This window comes from Natator depressus, chromosome 4 (assembly GCF_965152275.1).
Source record: "Natator depressus isolate rNatDep1 chromosome 4, rNatDep2.hap1, whole genome shotgun sequence".
Lineage (NCBI taxonomy): Eukaryota > Metazoa > Chordata > Testudines > Cheloniidae > Natator > Natator depressus.
This window is the reverse complement of record NC_134237.1, coordinates 80,516,514-80,536,167: the sequence shown is the minus strand read 5'-3', so window position 1 is coordinate 80,536,167 and position 19,654 is coordinate 80,516,514. Positions and strand designations below refer to the sequence as shown.

General features: G+C 39.8%; 1 protein-coding gene across 13 annotated transcripts in view; it reads left to right on the top strand.

The window, feature by feature from the left end:
* The window catches only part of SORBS2 (sorbin and SH3 domain containing 2), a 279,268-nt gene that overhangs the window by 139,696 nt on the left and 119,918 nt on the right, over positions 1–19,654 (top strand). For 6 of the 13 annotated variants that reach the window (XM_074951279.1, XM_074951278.1, XM_074951276.1 and 3 more), the window contains 3 exons: positions 10,466–10,558; positions 14,138–14,164; positions 15,559–15,683. The exons of 2 other annotated variants lie outside the window; for them this stretch is intronic. In XM_074951279.1, the coding sequence (XP_074807380.1) occupies positions 10,466–10,558; positions 14,138–14,164; positions 15,559–15,683 (245 nt within the window). Of the gene's footprint in view, positions 1–10,465; positions 10,559–14,137; positions 14,165–15,558; positions 15,684–16,666; positions 17,288–19,654 lie in introns of those variants that run through there. 5 more of the 13 variants (XM_074951273.1, XM_074951271.1, XM_074951274.1 and 2 more) reach the window with 2 other exon arrangements.

Below are 19,654 nucleotides of genomic sequence, written 5' to 3'. Positions count from 1 at the left end.
CTTTATGGCCTATTACAAAGTACAAATTAAAACTGTAGCTTGATCCTACAGTATTGAAGTCAATGGGAGTTATGCCACTGACTTTAAATAGGGTCTGGATTGACCTGTGCAGTAGACAAGTAAAATCCTGGCCCCACTGAAGTCAATGGCAAAATTTATAGTTACTTCAATGGGGCCATGATTTCACACAATGTGTACATAAATAACTAATACCACAACCTCAGGTTTACTCTGAGCTATTATAGTAGAGATAGTGCATTCTCTGAACACAATAATAAGCAGCATGAGCAAATCAGCTCAAGTAACTTTTTATTCATCTGAAGCTTGTATTGTTTTGTATTCAGTAACTGGTGGGTCACACAAGAGTTTAATAAGGAAGACACTATTTATTGTAATAATATTCAGAATTTCTCTCTGCCCAGTTTTATACTTGTTTATTTGTGAGAGCTGAAGTTACAGTATAAATTTTTATCCATATATTTATATTTTTTGAAATTAAGGTAGTTATGAAGCACTCCTTAGCTGATGGAATTATGATGTGAGAGGTAACTCAGCTAATCATTATCACACATATGATTACAATTCAATTGCATATTGCAGTCTCATGGGTTCAAATCTAGTAAATACTATTTTGTACATGTCTCTCCTTTTAAAATGTCACATTTCATTGCTCTAATATCACAAATGTGAATTACAGCCTCGTCGTGACATCATAGCTGACATATGGGTTAATTGTTCTAACTTCCAGTGAGATTTTTGCTACAGGTTTCAATGTAGTTGAATTCCTTTTGTTGTGGACTTTAATCCTAATGCCTCCAGAGCAGACTTTGATAACTACCTACTGAAACCCCCTAGGATTGCCTAAACAAACATGTCATCATGAACTTACGCTGAACTCACACCTATTGCACATTTACAAATCCAGGAGCACATCACTTACTTGTGAACATCTATAGCAATTGTCCACAATTACCAGTTCCACTAAAGGAAGAAATTACCCAGTGTGACGGGTCAGCTGTCCCTCACTGGCTGGCAAAGGATTAATAGTAGCCCTTAGAGTGTCTGTGCAGAACCCAGCCAACCAGACAAAGGCTTAGAAGCAGCCAATCAGGGCCAGGCTGGGCCCTATAAGAAGGGCTGCAGGGCAGAGAGGAGCTGAGGGAAGAGGACTGGTTGCCTGTAGAGAGAAGTACCTGGGACAGAGCAGTGCTGGGCAGGGTCAGGGGAGCAAGCGGAGCTCCAGCTGGCTCTCAGACTGAGGCCTTGATACAGGGGCCGAGTAGGTGCTGGGGCTACAGGGAAGTGGCCCAGGGAAAGCAGGTAATGGCAGAGAGGGGAAGGAGAGGCAGTGAGCAGCTGCCAGCTATAGGGTCCCTGGGTTGGGGCCCAGAGTAGCGGGCAGGCCTGGCCCTCCACCTTTGCCTCACTGGCCGCTGAGGGAAGTGGCCAGCCAAAGGACTACAGTTTTCCCCTGAGCGAGGGGCTGGACTAGGGGCTGCAGTTCGCCACTGCAGCGAGAGGCCAGGTGAAAGACTGCCGTTCCCCTGGGAAGGGAGGAGACAACGGAGTTGAGGCACAGCCAGAGGGCTGTGCCCTGAAGAGGACAGTGTGGTCCAGGAGTGACGCAGGTCCCCACAGACAGCAGAGATGGTGGAGAAGCAGTGACGGAGAGTGAGACACCACAAGAGGTGAGCACCCTGCTGATGGACAGAGCTAATTCCTGGAGCAACCAGAAGGAGGCGCTACGGTGGTGAGCACGACCCATTACACCCAAATAAAGTAATATTTCAAATTTAGTTCTATTGATGTAGTCTGCAACCCCATGCAAAAACCAAGATAGATTAAGCATAAGTATTGAGAGTTATTCCTGGCGTAGCACCAGGAGTAGAAAACTGAGACGGCACTTTCACTAAACATGAGAGCGGTTGAGATAAGCGATACTCAGCATAGTGTACTTGGTTACATAGAGCTTCCCGACCCTCCTACACATGGCACCCTGAGTGCTGTTAAATTAAAATAATAGTGCAGCGACCATCTTGGATCTGTGGATTTACTAATGCTTCATAGCAGGAGTCTGTGCATGTACACAGCTGTAGGTATTAGGTACTACAGAATTGTCACCGGTGTCTAGTAAAAACTGGGTCATTCCACAAACTACTGGTCTACTTGAAGAATAAATGGGTCCCCTGTAGCTCTGGTGAATCCTGTAAAGTCATTAGATGGGCAAATTAAGCTTAAAAAAAAGAAAAAGTAGAATCTTCCAGTCCAGTGTCGCCTGTGGATGTAGACTTGGCAGGCCATCTCAGCCAGAAGCTATATTAGTCTGCAAAGTGTGTGTTCAGTTTTCACTTTCTAATGTATGGAAGGGTTTGTTTGTTTGTTTATGTTTTTTGTATTTGATACTAATTGTTTATCAAATGCTAGAAAGGAAACTTCCCAAATTTAACAGCTAAAGGCAACAAAACATTTTGTAAAAAGCAAAGAAATAAACAAGTTGTAGGGGGAGATTTTCAAAGGCACAAAGGGGAGTTACACACACAATTCTCATTGGTTTTCAAAGTCCTCCATAATGTATAGAGAGAAAAATATCTACATCTGTGCCACCACTTGTGTTAGCTGCCCCACTTCTGGGGCTAGCAGTTGGTGCAATTCACTTAGACTCAATCTCGCTAACCACTCTCACAGATACCCAAGAGCATATCTGAGTTCCCTATAGGACAAGATAGCATTCCACCCTTAACCTCCAATCATATGCTCCCTGTGACCACTCTTGCACCTCTCCATGATGGATTTATTACAGGTTTACAAAACCTGAGAAGCTAACATAAATCAAATGGTCCTAAACCAACTCCTGCTCACAAGGCTAAAAGAAACTTACAGTTTTCTCCCATGAACTGTCCTCCTCTCACCCCTTGTTTTATCATCCTATTAAACCCACTTTCAGATTCACATCCTTACACAATTGTTTTACCTATTTTATCTATCTACTGCTTCTAGATTATTTATAAGTGATCGCTCACTATGTTATCTAGGGGGATAAATACTTATCTGTGTTCATTAAATTGCAATCTTCCCAGTGCAAGGACATAATTTTATATTGTGCCTATTAAGTCAAGTGCAGACCTATGGCACTATATTGATAATAATAGGATTGTGGTAAACTCTGAAAATTGGAAACAATATAGGATCGAGATCTATATAGGAGAAACAAAAGATCTTTAAAAATAATTGCATACAAAATTGCATGCAGTGTTACTTTTAATTTATTTTTTTTGTTATACTGGACTAAAAAGAAGTTAAGTAGCGTTCAGAGTTCACGTGAAATCTGCCGAAGAGAGAATTCTTCCTAGATGGAAGTAATTGCATTGTTACTTCACCTATATTTAAGACAAATAAATAGTTGTTTTTTTTTAAATTCACAAGTCAGCTACTCAGTAACTTCTCAAAATGCTTACCAACTGCTTAACACGTAGGGTGGGATTATTCAAAGTATTCAGCATTGATAACAATCCCACTGACTTCAACAGGAACTGAGTTAAGGCACCACTGAATGCCCTAGAAAATCCCACCCATCATTATAATAATGGCCAAGCACGTCAGAATGTGTGACTATAGGCTATGAGAAACTGAGCGAGTATTTTCTCTCTTTTTACGTTCTGTGAAGACTGGAACAAAATAGCTGCAAGAGAGAGATCCTGGATATGTTGCCTCAGAACAAGGTTTTCTTATGGGCAACACTCTCTTCTGATTATGGCATATCTGTGTAAAGCTGAGAACATCTCCATGTTCCCCAGAATAACGTGCTAATAGAATGTGTGCTTTCTTAAACAGTACCACACTAAGCAGGAGCGATCAGAAGAATATTAATGATAACTTAAAATGTATGAAGGGCTTTTCATCTAAAGATCTCTAAGCGCTTTAAAAATGTGGATAAGCGTCTTTATCCTCATACGAGAGAGATGAGGTGAGTGAGGTAATATCTTTTATTGGACCAGCTCCTGTTGGTGAGAGAGACAAGCTTTAGAACCACACAGAATTGTTCTTCAGGTCTGCAAAAGGAACTCCCAGTGTCGCAGCAAAATGCAAGATGGAACAGGTTGTTTAGCATAAGTAATTAGCACACATTTTAAGGGGCCATTCAAAGGAGAGTGGCCCATTAACACCTCTCCAGTCATAGGACAAAAAGAGGGGGATAGTGTGTCACAGATTGTTGTAATAAGCCATAAATTCAGTGTCTCTTTTCAGTCCATGACTTTTGTTGCTTAGCAGAGTAATGATTTTAAGCTCCCAGGCTTATCCTTTGAAAGCGTTGTGAAGATTTCCTTTGAGGATGAGGACTGAGAAGTCAGATATAGAGTAATCGCTTTGTGAAAAGTGTTCACTAACAGGCAATAGGGTGTTTTGGTCTTTTATCATTTTCTATGTGAGCTCATTCAAGAGCATAGTGATTGTCTGGTTTCACCCACATAGTTGTTATTGGGGCATGTAGTGCACTGGATGAGGTACACCGCATGTTGTGATAGGTATGTGTAGGACCCATGGATGTTGAAACGTGTGTTGTAGGTAGGGTTGCCAGGTTTTCAACTGGAACACCTGGTTGAAAAGGGACCCTGGTGCCTCCGGTTAGCACCACTGACCAGGCTGTTAAAAGTCCATTTGCGGCGCAGCGGGGCTGACAGGCTTCCCTGCCCAGCTCTGCGTGGCTCCCGGAAGCAGCGACATGTCTCTCCAGCCAATGGGACCTGCGGGGCAGCGCCTGTGGGAAGGGGCAGTGCGGAGAGCCTCCCTGGCCGCCCATTCACCTAGGAGCCAGAGGGACAGGTCGCCGCTTCCAGGAGCTGCCTGAGGTGGTAAGTGCTGCCCAGAGCCTGCACTCCTCACCCCCTCTTGCACCCAAACTCCCTACTAGAGCCCTCACCCCCTCTTGCACCCAAACTCCCTACTGGAGCCCCCACCCCCTCCTGTTCCCCAACCCCCTGCCTCAGCCCAGAGTCCCTCCCACATTTTGAACCCCTCAGCCCAACCCCCCAGCCTGGAGTCCCCTCCTGCACCCCATACCCCTCATCCTCGGCCCCACCTCAAGCTGAAGCCCTCACCCCCTCCCGCACCCCAACCCGCTGTACCAACCCGGTGAAAATGAGCTAGTGAGTGAGGGTGGGGTGAGTGAGCGATGGAGGGAGGGAGGATGATGTGAGCGGGGACGGGGCCTCAGGGAAGGGGTTGGGCAGGGAGCAGGGCAAAGGTGTTCAGTTTTCTGCAATTAGAAAGTTAGTAACTCTAGTTGTGGGGCGTGCTGATCATTGTAGCAATGGAAATATGTCTGCAGGTTTTGGATCTGTTGTTCCGACAGGGTCTGCTGATGCTTTGAGTTGGTGTGCCCTGCTCTAAGGGGAGCTTGCTTCTAACGATGAGCGTGGAGAAGTTGAGGGATTGTTTGAAGGCCTGACATGGGCGTTCAGGAAAGATTTCTTTCAGCTTGGGGTGAAGTCTTACCCTAAGAAAGCAAAGGCTGAACCGCTGTGGATTTACAGAGTGAATAAACGTACATATCACGTATTTCATAGCAGTATGCAAATGTTGATATTGTCTTTTGGCACAGATGGATAATGAATGGTCTAAGTTAATTTGCAAAAACAAATCCTTGGTGTCCTCCCATAAATATTTTAGTCAGGAGTTTTACAGAGATAATATGTGTGGTAAATGCATCTAATTTTAAAATGATTGAACAAGTCAGCTGCTAGCAAATGAAGCACATAAAAAGCAGCCAAGGAAAGAGAGTACACAATTCTGGAAGGCTGCAAAACATAGGTGCATTAACTTTATTAATGCAAGTCATCCCATGATGTACCTCCTAGCAATTTATCCAATTTGTCTGGGAGACAAGAACAGAAATACTTGGTCCCTGTAGAGTCTCTGACTCGGTCATAAAGTCACTTTTGGTTAAATGAAGGAAATTATATTACCTTGATCCTCTAAGTCAGCCCTCTTCTACAGAACTTAATAATAATTATTTCACTAGGCACTGTACAGAGTAATAGACAGTGTCTGCCCCAAAAAGCTCAAGATCTAAATAGACAAGAAAAACCAAGGGGAGGGGAAAGGGATGCAACATACTAGTAGAGTAAACAGAGTGATGGCTGGCAAATGTCATGTTAGGGCCACTATTTTGGGGAGAGAAGGTTGGTGGGACTTGGGTTTCTTTTCTTTTTAATTCTTTGGGTAGAGGATTAGTAAGGGAGGATTAGCTAAACAGAAAAGCAAAGGAAAGGAGGGAGGTTTAAGAAGGGGAGAAGAGGGAGGGAGGGAAGGAAGGAAGGAGGGGAGCACTCAGGGCAGGTACAGTAAGACTGAGATGAAGAGACTGTGGGTGAGGGGCTGGAACAGTCAATGTCCAGAGCAAAAACTGTTGAAAACAGTCTGATAATATCATCAATATCCAACAGTTCCTTCTACAGAACCTGCTGCCACTGCTTCTGTGTCTGCTCCTGCCAGCCATTGTTTCTCTGGCCCTCAGTGGCTGGCTTCTGCCTAGAATTTCTTTCTTCCCACAGCCCGTATGACTCAGGAAAGGGGGATGCAACATGGGTCCTAGTGTTCCCAGAGGAAAGTGAGGGCCATCCTTGCACAGATCTAGACAAGGGAGATAGCCGCCAGCTATCTTTCATTCTCCTTGCCCCCTTCCCCAAAGTTGTAATACCTATTGAAGCTGGTTATTCGTCTGCTCCTCTTTCAATGGGAGTGGCATGTTCAGAGGGCTTGCAAGAGTCTATGATAGCATCTCATCAAAATATAGCTCCTGATCAAAGCTAAGCATGCTATTCAGCGAACTGGTTATTCAGTTATGAATTACTAATGTTTATGCTGTGTTAGTGTCTAGAAGCCTAATCAGAATCAGGGCCCCATTATGTAGGCATTGTAGAAACACATGAGAAGACATGATTGCTACACCTAACAGATTTATAAGAAAACAAGAGACGTGAAGGATTGAGGAGATGGAAATTTTATATATAAACAAAATACATGTGGGTATAATTTGATACACATATAAACATTTTAAATAGGTGTATATATGTATCAGATATCCTTATTTGCCCCTCAACATAGCAGTTAAGTAGTATGGGGGTTACAGCAGACATGGATAATCAATCAATGAATTAAGACCATCTTACTGTTTGTGAGTTAACTACAAAGAGACTACTTCTTCTCATCCCAAAGCATCTTTACAGATTTGGGGAGCAGTACAGTATCACCGTTCATTCCTGTCCATGGCTTGTTCCTCCTTTAAGCCCAGCCAGACCATGTCTTTTTGTGTACAGAGTCCCACCATTCAGTCAGTGGTCGGCCTCTAGGTCTGACTGACCTTTGTTGAATTTTCATTATTTTCTTTGGCATCCTATCATCTGTTTGTTTTCTACAGTGTCCCCACCATTGTAATCTTTTTCACTGCAGCCAATCCTGTGCTGTGATTTCACATCCTACTCTGCTTCTAACTTCTTCATTTGTCTTCAAATCATTTCACATTTTACCTGCCATCTTTCGAAAAACTCTCATCTCTACCACCTCCAACCTTCTGATGTCTGTTTCAGTCCATACAATAATACGGTTAGTACACTGGTTTGATAAATTTTCACTTTGGTATCAAACAAAGGATTTTATCAGTCCATAATTTCATCAATTCCTGTACAGTACTTGTAGCTAAAGCACATCTCCATTTAACCTCATCCTTGATGGAGCTGTCAGCACTGATCAAGCTTCCTAGATACTCATAAGATTTTACTTGTTCTACAACTTCACTGCTGCTGCATTTCAACACTTTTCCAAGATACAACCACTTTGTCCTCTTGCCATTTATTGTAAATCTAAGTTGACTGCACCAATCGTGTATGTGAAATCGTGTACGTGTTCGTCTACATCAAATCGTGGACATCAACGAATGGCTACACAGGTGGTGTCGGAGAGAAGGCTTTGGATTCTTTGACCATGGGATGGTGTTCCAAGAAGGAGGAGTGCTAGGCAGAGCCGGGTTCCACCTAACAAAGAGAGGGAAGAGCACCTTCCCAAGCAGGCTGGCTAATCTAGTGAGGATATGCAGGAGGTTGGACTTGATGATCATGATGGTCCATTCTGGCCTTAAAGTCTATGAGTGTAAGTTATACAAGGAATGTATTTGGGATAGTATTTCTTGAAATTATAATAGTGAAATATTTGTTCAGAATGACGTATTGTAATTATTTGCTGAGTTGACTTTGGCTTGTAGATGCAGTGGTCCAACCTGCCTCATTCTCGTGCAGTGTCAGCAGCATTGTGTCTTTCCCCGAGTGGCAGTCTACATCCCTGTTCCCCTTTTCCTGCTCTGAAACTAAATTAAAACATTTCTAGAAAAATACAATAAAGCTTGTATTCCATTTGATTAGACGATGTGACAACACAACAAAATCAAATACCAGACTCTTGGCATTTACTAATCAAATAGAGTATCCTGTCAACATCTTGCAATACTTTCATATTAGAGAAAAATATATATGAATATAGTATGGTAATGAAGATACACTTAAATAATAAGGACTTACTGTATTACTCTTTGAATTCTATGATCAGCAGTTACAATGAGATCTGTCATCTCATGTTAGTCGGGGAGAAAAGGACAAGAATGGGAAACGTTATAGAATTTGTTAGTCTCTAAGGTGCCACAAATACTCCTTTTCTTTTTATCTCTCTGATGTCATATTTATGGCAGTAATTTCAGCAAATGTGCAGGTGTGATGGCCATTTCACTTTGTTTCAGATGCATAATACAAATTATTAATTCCAAGCAATGCATTGCTTAGGATTGTTGCACTTATTAGATGGCTGAAATCTCTTGACCTTTTGCCTCATGTCTCAGAACTGGAGGTGACTTTAGATATACTTAAACCTGAGGACAGCAACTCAGATATTTGTCAGCATCAGCAACAGTTTAACACACATGCCACAAGATCCAGTGTCAATACACTCTGATATTTTCATTGGAATGTCTGAGCCAGTTTACAAATACCTGGAGCATTAGCCTTGGACCTAAGTTAAAGGTGCCCCTGTGGTTCAGCTCACACCTGATGTATATAATAATCTCAGATAGATACATATCGTTTATGTTTAAACATTACTGTCTATCACAGAGCTTTTTTGAAAATTGTAGGGTGGGATTTTCAAAGGGTCTTTAAGGCACGCAACTCCCAATGATTTTAAATCTCATTGACTTTAGCTCCTTTGAAAATTTCAGCCAGAATGAATAATAAGGTAAAGAATTTTAATACTAGCAAACAGCAGAGAAAAAGCTGATTCTAAATAGAAGTACTCAAGCATATTTTCTGAACTCTTTTTGCAGATATGATAGAGAACAGTGATAGCCCCATAATGAAAGGTCCAACCCTATGACATGCTAACTGCTGCCAGTAACAATGATACAGTGCCAATGGGCACAGAATCGCCATACAGTTTCCAGCCCTCAGTCAGTAGGAGAGAAAGAAGAGGGGAATAAATGGAGAAGAAAAGGATTATCTGAGATGATTTTCCCCTAACTCCCCAAGTGCTGAGGAGGGAGACAATTGTGCGTTCTGATTTCTTCATAATGATCTTAGATCTCTCCCAAACTTTTATTTTGTGTCAGTCATAGTAGGGAGAGAGCACGTTGCGTTAATCTCCACTTATTCTCTGAGGACATTGCTGGGCTCCAGAGGCAAGAACATCAATCTTCCATTAAGTAGAGCTGCCAGAATGAGGAGTCTTTAACAAGAAGAACAGGGATATAGTTTCCCTACTCTTCCATACCAAGGAAAAAATTAGCAATTTTTGTCACTTGTGTTTAAAATATTCTATATAGATCCAAAGTACACTATAAAAACACTATCATGTAATAAAACATAAGCCTGTCTTGTGAATATGCCTTTCTTGTGTGTACAATAAAATGGCTTTACAGTGCTGATTATTCACAAGTATTATGCAGCTTTTAATCCTTCATCTTGATTAACTATTTACTGTGCATTATTAGCTATACAGAAGGTTAAGATTTTGTCAATTTTTAGTAAAAGTCATGGGCAGGATGTGGGCAATAAACAATATATCACGGAAGCCTGAGCCCCTCGCATGGGGCTAAAGTCATGGAGATCACATAAAATCACAGAATCCATGGCCTCCCTGACCAACTCGAAGCCTTAGTTCCTCATGAGCAGCCCTTCTGGCACCAGAATGCACACATTGTCACAATGTATTAAGTACTGAATACTTACCATATTAGATACCCTGAGCTCCTGAAACCTACAGTGTAGTCTGCTAATCTGTGGGTTTTATAAACAAACAACTAGCAGCAGCAATTCCTACCTGCACGTGTTTTTTGATGTACGTTTGGCATATCTCACACCATGTAATATGTTGCATGTGCTTGCTTCCTTTGTCTTGGGCCTGTGTCTATATCGTTTTGTGCTTCCAGATAGCGGTGGCTGTGCTCGCAAACGTGCTGCAATGTCTGTCACATTAACAGCTGTGAAGAGAGTCCAAAGTTCTCCAAACCTGTTGGCTGCAGGTATAACTAACCAGTGGGATACCACCCTTGAATGGCTTTGTGTAACATTATATGTTTCTGTAGAATTAGTCTGCCAGGAGGGTAATGAAAATGGCTACTCCACTGGCATGGTCTGATTTATATAGTTTTATGATGCCGAAATCTCTGAACATATTTTGTTTCTGAAGATGTAATCTTACTTTTCCTCTGGCTGTATGTAGTGGACATTGAAGGATAGGTGAAACCTCCTGGGAAATTTTGAAAAGCTATTTTAATAAAAAAAAAAAATGTTAATCTTACCTCTGTGATAAGTATTTTGGGTATTTTCCCTTTTTTCGCACCAGCCGCCTCTTAGTCCCTATTTTGTTAATAGGAGAACTTACATGAAAACTGGGGTTTGTTTCTTAAAATCTCAGTGACTTCTTGATTATCACTACACAGAGGTTTTCGCCCTCCCCTGCTCTCCTGCTGGTAATAGCTCACCTTACCTGATCACTCTCATTACAGTGTGTATGGTAACACCCATTGTTTCATGTTCTCTGTGTATATAAATCTCCCCACTGTATTTTCCACTGAATGCATCCGATGAAGTGAGCTGTAGCTCACGAAAGCTTATGCTCAGATAAATTTGTTAGTCTCTAAAGTGCCACAAGTACTCCTTTTCTTTTTGTGGATACAGACTAACATGGCTGCTACTCTAAAGTTCTGTTAAAGTTATAATTCTCTGCTCCTGATGTTTCAGCCAGTTTGAGACTATTGTGCTATCACAAATGGAAGATTATAATTTCAGTTGTGAAATAAGCAATAGGAGCCAAATTAACTTTTATAAAACAAAAATCCTATTTTCAAGAAAATATTTCTAGAAATTTAAAAACAGAATAAAAATGCAATAGAGGCAAATATGCAATAGAGGCAAAACTATTTCTTAATTAGAGGACTATACTGACAGCTAGTTTAAGGAAGTAAAACTTGAATGCATATCTGTTGGCCGTATTCAAGGTGACTTAAATCATAGTATAAATTACATGCTATGTGTAAATAGGGCAGAAAACCTATGTGATTACCTTACACCAATTTGGCATTCACTGGCTGTGCCAAACAAGTGTAATACACAAAGAAGGCAGAAGAGTGAGAGAATGAGAGGTCTAAAATGAACCTTCAGCCAGACCACCATTTTATTTACTCCAGTGTTTCATTGTATCCTTGTGGTCATTCAACTAGAAAAAATCCTCAAAAACCTTGAGGGTAGAACTGTAAACATTCTTCACGGAATGAGTGCAAAATTTCTCACAACACCTAGGAGTTTATCATAAGATATACTGATGTTTTCAACAGATTTCCAAAGGAAGTAGCTTCCACACTTTGTCACCAAAATGATACTACTATAGCAATTACAATATATCTCATCCTGAATGCATATTAGCACATGCAGTTGAAGCGTCTCCATCTGCACAGCTCTGGATAAAGGGCTGTCAGAAAGTGTAAACCTCTCTATTTAGAGATAAAATTTCACTCCTGGCTGAAACTTGCTATGCTAACTGTCAGCCTGCCAGCTTTTCTGGAGTGTTTAAAATGCACAAAAGACAAAGAACAGTCATTTTAGAACATTTCTACAATTCAGATGCACAAACAGCTTTTGGTATTTTTAATGTTATGTTTATAGATGTTCTAAATTGTGGACTAGCTCAAAAAATAAATACGAAATAGGAAAAGTTTATTTTTGTAAATTTCACAAGAAGTCTAGATGTGAGCATCTAATCCACAAGGACAAGACTCTAGTTGAAATGAGTGGGACTACTTTAAAATAAGATGGTACTCAGTGTGAATAAGGGTAGTAGAATTTGGCTTTTAGGAGGTTATTTTGTGTGTAACCATTATAGACTTCATAAAATGCATATTATTGGCCTGATATTCCAAAACACCTCTTGCAAAGTCAGTATGGTTTATCATGTAAGCCTGCAAACTGAGATTTTTAAAAGGTCTTGTTTACTGTATTTAATAGTCCATAAAGGTAGTGATGGTCCACAGTGCCAATTCTTATTTAGATAATTTTGGTTAGTGGATTATTAACCTAGTGGATTGGATTGTTGCACATGAAGAATCCGTATGAATTTTTGCCAAAGGAAAAAGAATTCCATACATGTGCATAACTTTTTCCAAATTAGTCCACCTTTAGATCATCTAATAATCACACACCCAAACATACCCCATGCCAATATACTGTTTACATGGACAGAATTTCTGTCTTTTTCTTTGCCAAACACTCTAGAGACATCCTGCAGATTCCCACATTCTGGCACCATCCAAAAATCTCACATCACCCATGTATGGCCCCCTTGTTTTTGAATGAAGCCTCTCCATACCCTCTCAAAGTAGTGTCATTTCTCCTGGTATCTAGATTTAAGAAGACAATAAATTATAGAGTTTACTGAAAAACCAGGCAACAATATTGTTTATTTTGTTCCTTGTCTGATGTAGCAGTGATTTAAATAACCACAATGTAGTAATTGTCGCAGCACAATATAATCCTTGATAAAATGTAATTTTACTGAGCAATAAACATTGGGCATTTACAGTGCAATATTCCGAGGTGTATATATAGGTAACAGAGGGCAAGTTGTGAGTATGTAATTTCAATAAAACAGTTAGTACCTATTATATAGATCTTTTCCAACTGTGCAACATCAGAGAAAATTTATTAGAAACATAGTTTTTTCTGTATAGTGTAAACATGCTCTTCTGAGACTGACAATTACTGTTGAGCTTCCTTAAATTAGATTAATTTCTACACATAGAATTACATCAACTCCTTTAAAATGGTTGACGAAATTATCTTTAATTCAACACAAAGAAGACTCAGTGGTGATGCATTTTGAAAATATTCTTGTATACTGAACCATAGGCAATTAAAGTTGTGAGGAAAAAAGAAGAATGATGATAGAGAGAAAGAGAGCTTAAAATCAATTTCTCTATGACAAGGTTAGTTTAACTGTGGTGGAGGCTCACTGAGTGTGTGACCTCATGGCTAAATTCTCTTGGTAGCAGCAGCTGCTGCAGACTTTAAAAAGCACCATCGCTATTATCCTTGAGTTTCCATTAGATTCTCTCAGATTCCTTTATTTAATTAGCCCAGTACTCAGAATGATTCAATATTGTTAGGATCGGTGGTTTTGATTATTAAGAAAATGACTTAATTTGGTAAGACAATGTGGATCAAATTCTGACCAAGTTACACTGCGCACTCCTAGTGACATCGCTGGGCCAGCGTGGGTATAAATGGGTACAGAATTTGGCACCATATACACAGAACAATAACAGCCACATCCATCAAAACATCACCCAACCTACCACAATTTGATCAAAGTTGCTGTCTTTTTTAAAAAATATATGTTCTTATCAAAGTATACTGTGAGCCTAGTCCTACAATCCTTGCATATCTTAAAATCTCCCCAAAATCAATATGAGGTCTGAGTGTGCAAGGAATGTAGAACCAGGTCCAGTGTCACAAGCAGCATACTGTTCCATCACCAGAAACGCTGACAGAATTGCCTACAGTATTTTAATTTCCTGCACACACTAACTTGGCTATTTCTTTTTTAGGATCTGATTCTCAGTCTCCAGATTCAGGTAAATAAAACATGATTTTTTTATGCATAAGTCTACTGGTATTGTACATGTATGAATTATAGCAATCTTCCATTTATATAGCATTATGCATCCAAATGGATCCCAGTGGACCTTACAAACTTTACTGATTTTTGCAAACTATCTCAGGTGAAACCTGTGACTGAGATCCTCCAGCAGACAACCACCAGTCCAAAGTGACGTCAGGGCTTCCAGGACAATTTTGTCCAACAGTTAGTTAGATATCATACATGCCATACAATCTGTTTTGTTCCTGTTTCTATGGGATGCGTAATACAGAATACTTACTAGTAAGTTCAGTAAGTGCGGCCACCTCTAGACTGAAATGCAGCAATGTTTTAACAATGCATCACAACAGATCAGGACAGAAAGTGATAAATGTCTTATCAAACTGAAATTATAGGGGAGGAATACAGGGAGGAATTTAGCTAGAATACTGAGTCTAACACCTACTCTTAAAGAAAGTGCCACTGAATCTTTAATAATTACAAGTGATTAAAACCTCAAGTTTATGTCTCATGCAAAAGATAGCATTTCCAGCAGCACAGTATGTAATACAGTAGTATTGGCTAAAAACTGACTTAGATAGAAGGATACAACCTACTGATTCGCCATCATGCATTCCAATGGCACTGAAGATTTCTTTTGAAGTCTCCCATGCAAATACAGAGAATACATATCCCAATCATTACCCTGAGAACCCTGCTTGCATATTGTATTCCTTTTCCCCACCCTCATCTTATCTTCCAGGCTATAAGATATTCAGGTCAGGAATGTGTCTTCATTTATATTTGGACAATAACTAGACTATGAGGAACAGAACTCTGAGAATAGAGGGTTCTTCAGTCTAAAAAGACAAAGGTATAACAACAGGATCCAATGACTGGAAGTTGGAAGACAGATTCAGATTATTGGAACAATTGACCATCACTGGAACTCTTTAAATATAAATGAGATGCTTTTCTAAAAAGGTATTCTAGTTCAACCAAAGCTATTGGACTTGAAGCAAGAATGAATGAAAGTCCTATAGCCTGAGTTATGCAGGAGATCAGACTAGATGGTCACAATGGTCCCTTAAAATCTATGTGTCTATGAATCCATGAATATTTGTGGGAGCTATCAGAATATAAGTAAAATAATAACAATATTGATCTAGGCTGATCTAGCTGACAAAATCACAGCTTGAGAAGTTGTAGCTTCAGGCTTATCCATTTAACTGTCCTTTTGATGTATAGATTGTCAATAGTAGGAATTCTAGCTACTGACTAGAAAGTTGTCATTTCAACAGTTTGTTCAATAGGTAGATTTATTATGGTAACATGGATACATAGGGACTGTTTACCAAAAATGTGTTTTGATTTTTTTCCTCACAAAAGCTTGGACATCTTACAATGATGGAAGTAGAGAGACATTGAATGGTGATGCTAGTAGTTCATCTCTTGCAGCAAAAGGCTTTAGAAGTGTCCGGCCAAATCTACAAGAAAAGAGGTCACCAACTCAGGTAAACCTTCACACACACAGTTTCATCCTTTCGTATTAAGTATAAGTGTTAGCTTATGAGTGCATTACATGCAGGTGTGATGCCCTAGAGTGAATTATCCAGATGTGTTCTTGGTAGCACCTGCACCTGTTATTACGTGTTGTATTATCTGTTTCTGCTGTACACATAAACATACACTATACATGACACAAGTCTGCTGATTCAGTAACACAAAAACTACTTTCAAAGAGCAAGGCTGTAAGCAAATAAAAATAGGCCAGGTTCAATCAAAAACCTTATATTATTGTATTCGGACTTCGAAGGGTATTGATTAATATTTTACACTTCAGAGAAATACATTCTTTATGGAATAAACAATAATTGATTATAAAGTTGAATTAGATTAATTTAAGAATAACCAGAAGTACTGTTCTTCAGCTAACTTTGCTAAACTATATAACAATTATAGAAAATGCCATGAAACAATATGCCTTAATTCAGAAACATACTTATAATAGTATTTGCATTACTATTTTAATCCAAAAGTTTTAAAAGTGTAAGTGTGTGTGTGTGTGTGTGTGTGTGTGTAATATGTATGTATGTTACTCATAAATAGTAGCTTGTCAGCTAAAATGGTATGTTGAGTACATTTTATGAACTATTTAAGTCTCTGTAAAATTTGGTGATAATTCTCAAACCATAGTGTTGGTGCAAAATAGAATATATTTGATATTACGGACTCAGTTTGGATCACAATTCACTCTTTTCATTAACAAATGGAATCTGTGATTTCCTAGACATCAGAATATAATATTATCATCAGGTGCAATGCAGTACCTGATCCAGAGTCTTTCCATTGTATTGAATGGAGTTTGGATCAGGCCCTTGTTCTTCTGTTTAAAGTTAGGAGTCTAACTCAAGTTATTTCTCCTGCTAACATTTACTTTCTCTCTGTTTCTTCTTCAATGTTATTTTGTTGTGTGTGGATGCTTTTGGCAAATAAGGCACCCCTGCCACCCCCTAGAAAAGAAAGTTTTCGTAGATCTGGAATAACTAATCACATGAAGGATGAAATTACTTTTCAGTCAATAATGACCAAGCCAACTAAAAAACTCCCCTCAGATACTGTCTACTATACTAACAAGGAGGCTATCCAGAGGACAATGTATTCTAAAAAATCTAACACAAGTGTGTCCTATGCACAAAGAATCACTAAACCACTGCCCTCAGTCTCCAACACAAGCACAAAAGCAGTAGCTGGCATTAGAGCTACTCTTCATCAGGGCCACAGACAAGCATCTCAAAAACGCAGAGTTTCTACCTTGAAACTAACCCGGACACAAGACTCACTGAGTAATGTTCCTCGTAATACACAGCAGCAGCCCAAGTCTAATGAAGTGCCAACATTTCCACAAAGGCCTGTCTCACCTACCTGTAACCCTGTGCCTGAGATACACACAGCATCTCTTTCCATTCAGATAGCTCCCCTTCCTGACAATAAAGCAGAGCCTGAAATCCAAGAACATCCACCTAGGCTTTTTCCAGAAAATCCACAGATGTCTCCAAAAGATGTGGGACAAAAGTCTACAGCTCCTTCTTCTGCACAGTCCACAGAATGCAATGTGGTATATTAAACTTTTCCATCTTTTATTTTAGATCTTTCCTGAATCACTTAACACTTTTCTAGTTAGTATACTCACATTACCATGATTACAGCTTGTGTTTTCTGGGTAAAACTACCTGTTGCACTATTCAAAGTAGAAATGAACAATTTTTAATATATTTCAAAAGGGTATTGCGAAAAGGTCGGATCCAGTTAAGTTGGGAGGTGGGTTTAAGTTACATATTGAAAGTAAATTTTCTGGTGCAACGTATTATACAGATGGTAAAATTATGCACAATAGGAAAGGTGTGCTGTGAGTTGGAGGCCCATGTACTTCTCTGTGTTTGTACAGTGCCTAGCACAGTGGGGCTCCACTCTTGATTGGCCCTTAGGCACTCCCATAATAAATGTAATTAATAATTATATTAGAGGTGCATCTCCTAAGTGGTACTGCTTGCTGGGATCCTCCTTTTGAAAGGTAGTATGCTGCCACTAGTGCTGGAAGGAAGTGCTGGGAACTGGCTCCTGGTGCATCTTTGAAAAGATGTCACTAGGATTCCTATAAGTGCAGCTCTGCCAATGTTCTGGTATGACACCACTCCACCAAGTCATCCTCCTCTGGGACCAGCTAGGCCTTCCAGCAATGCTGATTTTCTGTACTCACCAGCTCCTGGCAACCAAATTACAGCTGCCCTCTGCACAAGAGATGGGTGGGAAGGGAAAGATTATTTGTGCCATCTGCCTCCTCTGTGCAGGACGAGACATGACATGGTCCTACGTATTCTAAGTTGCGCATTTTCCAAATTGCTCTTTGTTTATTGAGGGTGAAATTCTCTCAAACCCACATGGATCCCAGCTCCAATTAGCATGCATGGGAGTTTCAAATGGCAAGAGCCAGGATATCACAGATGTAAGCACATTTTTGGATGCTAAAAATATAATAATGAGATTACTTTTGTAGATCTGAGAGTTTGGACTTTTTTTTTTAAGTACCTGGTCTAGTGAACCCAGTTTTAGGCTGTCTGGCACACATGAATCCATGTCATGTGCTACAAAACCCAGAAAGGAGATTCTTCTTTTTTTGTTTAAAAAACAAGGGCATAAAACATTTCAGAGAGTTCTAGTAATCCTCTAAACCTCTTCTTCATTTTGGCAGAACATGGTTTATTAGAGACAAGAAGAGATCTTCCCCAATACCAAACATACGGTATTTTCATTGGACTTTAAATCAGTCAGAATAACTTGACATAACTATCTACAGTACACGATGTACAACGTATATGAGAGTAGATTTCCAATAAATAAAGGATAACAAGGGAATGTACTCCATGCAATTTCGTTATATATCATTATGATTAGACAGAGGGTGTACTTATTACAGAGTGCACTTATTACTGGTTCATGGGTGAAAAACCTGCAGGTGGAATGTTATTGATTTTATGGCTAAATATCTCCTCCAACCAAACCCCACCCCAAATATTGTTAAAACAGATTATTATGGCTTATGCTGGTTGAATTAGATATATTTCAGCGTATCATTGTTTATACCTGCTATCCACTAGTGAAACCCATTTCAACATTCACAGTGGAAACCATTAAAAACTATAGATGCACCTCAATTAAAACCCTTGATCCAGACATCACTGACTAAAGAATAGTCCAGATCCCAATAATGCAGCTCAGACCCATCTGTGTTAAAAGATGAATTCTCTGTATAGATAAACTTGTGAGGTTTCTAGAAGAAACAAAGGAAATCAACCTTGCACATTATGGACCACATTCATCACTGGTGTAAATCCACTAAAGTCAACAGAGTTGCTCCAGGGATTAAAAATGGCCCCATATCTTGCATACTTGAAGCTCCCAGATAACTCTGTCCTTTTCATCCATCACAACAATACTACTTTTTGACATGGTCATTTTTTCAGAACTTTGTATTTAACCAGATCATGCTTCTGGAAGCACCAAACACCTACACTAGCTGCAGGAGATTTTAAAAGAAAAGTTGTGTGCAGAATACAGCTCTGTGACATTAAAATGGCAACATTTGAAAACGCTTCTCCTGAGTAGACCCAGCCAAAACAGTGCATGAGGTGTACGACTGATGGGCTCCTGTGGGCTCTCTTGGGCAGAAGTAGTGATCTAACAGATATCATAAACTGCCCTACCAGCCTATTTGAGATTTTGGGGACCTTTGAGAAGAACACATTGCTCTATCCTGGGGAAAGTGTAATTCACCACTCAGATGAGGACTAGGTACACCAGAGAAGTTGTTTTTTTAGTTTTCGAGGGTTTTCTCATGTGTCTACGTTAAGAGACTTAATTAAAGCTTAATATAATCCTCAGCAGGGACTGTTCCAGGAATGCTATGAAACAAACTCTGTGAGCT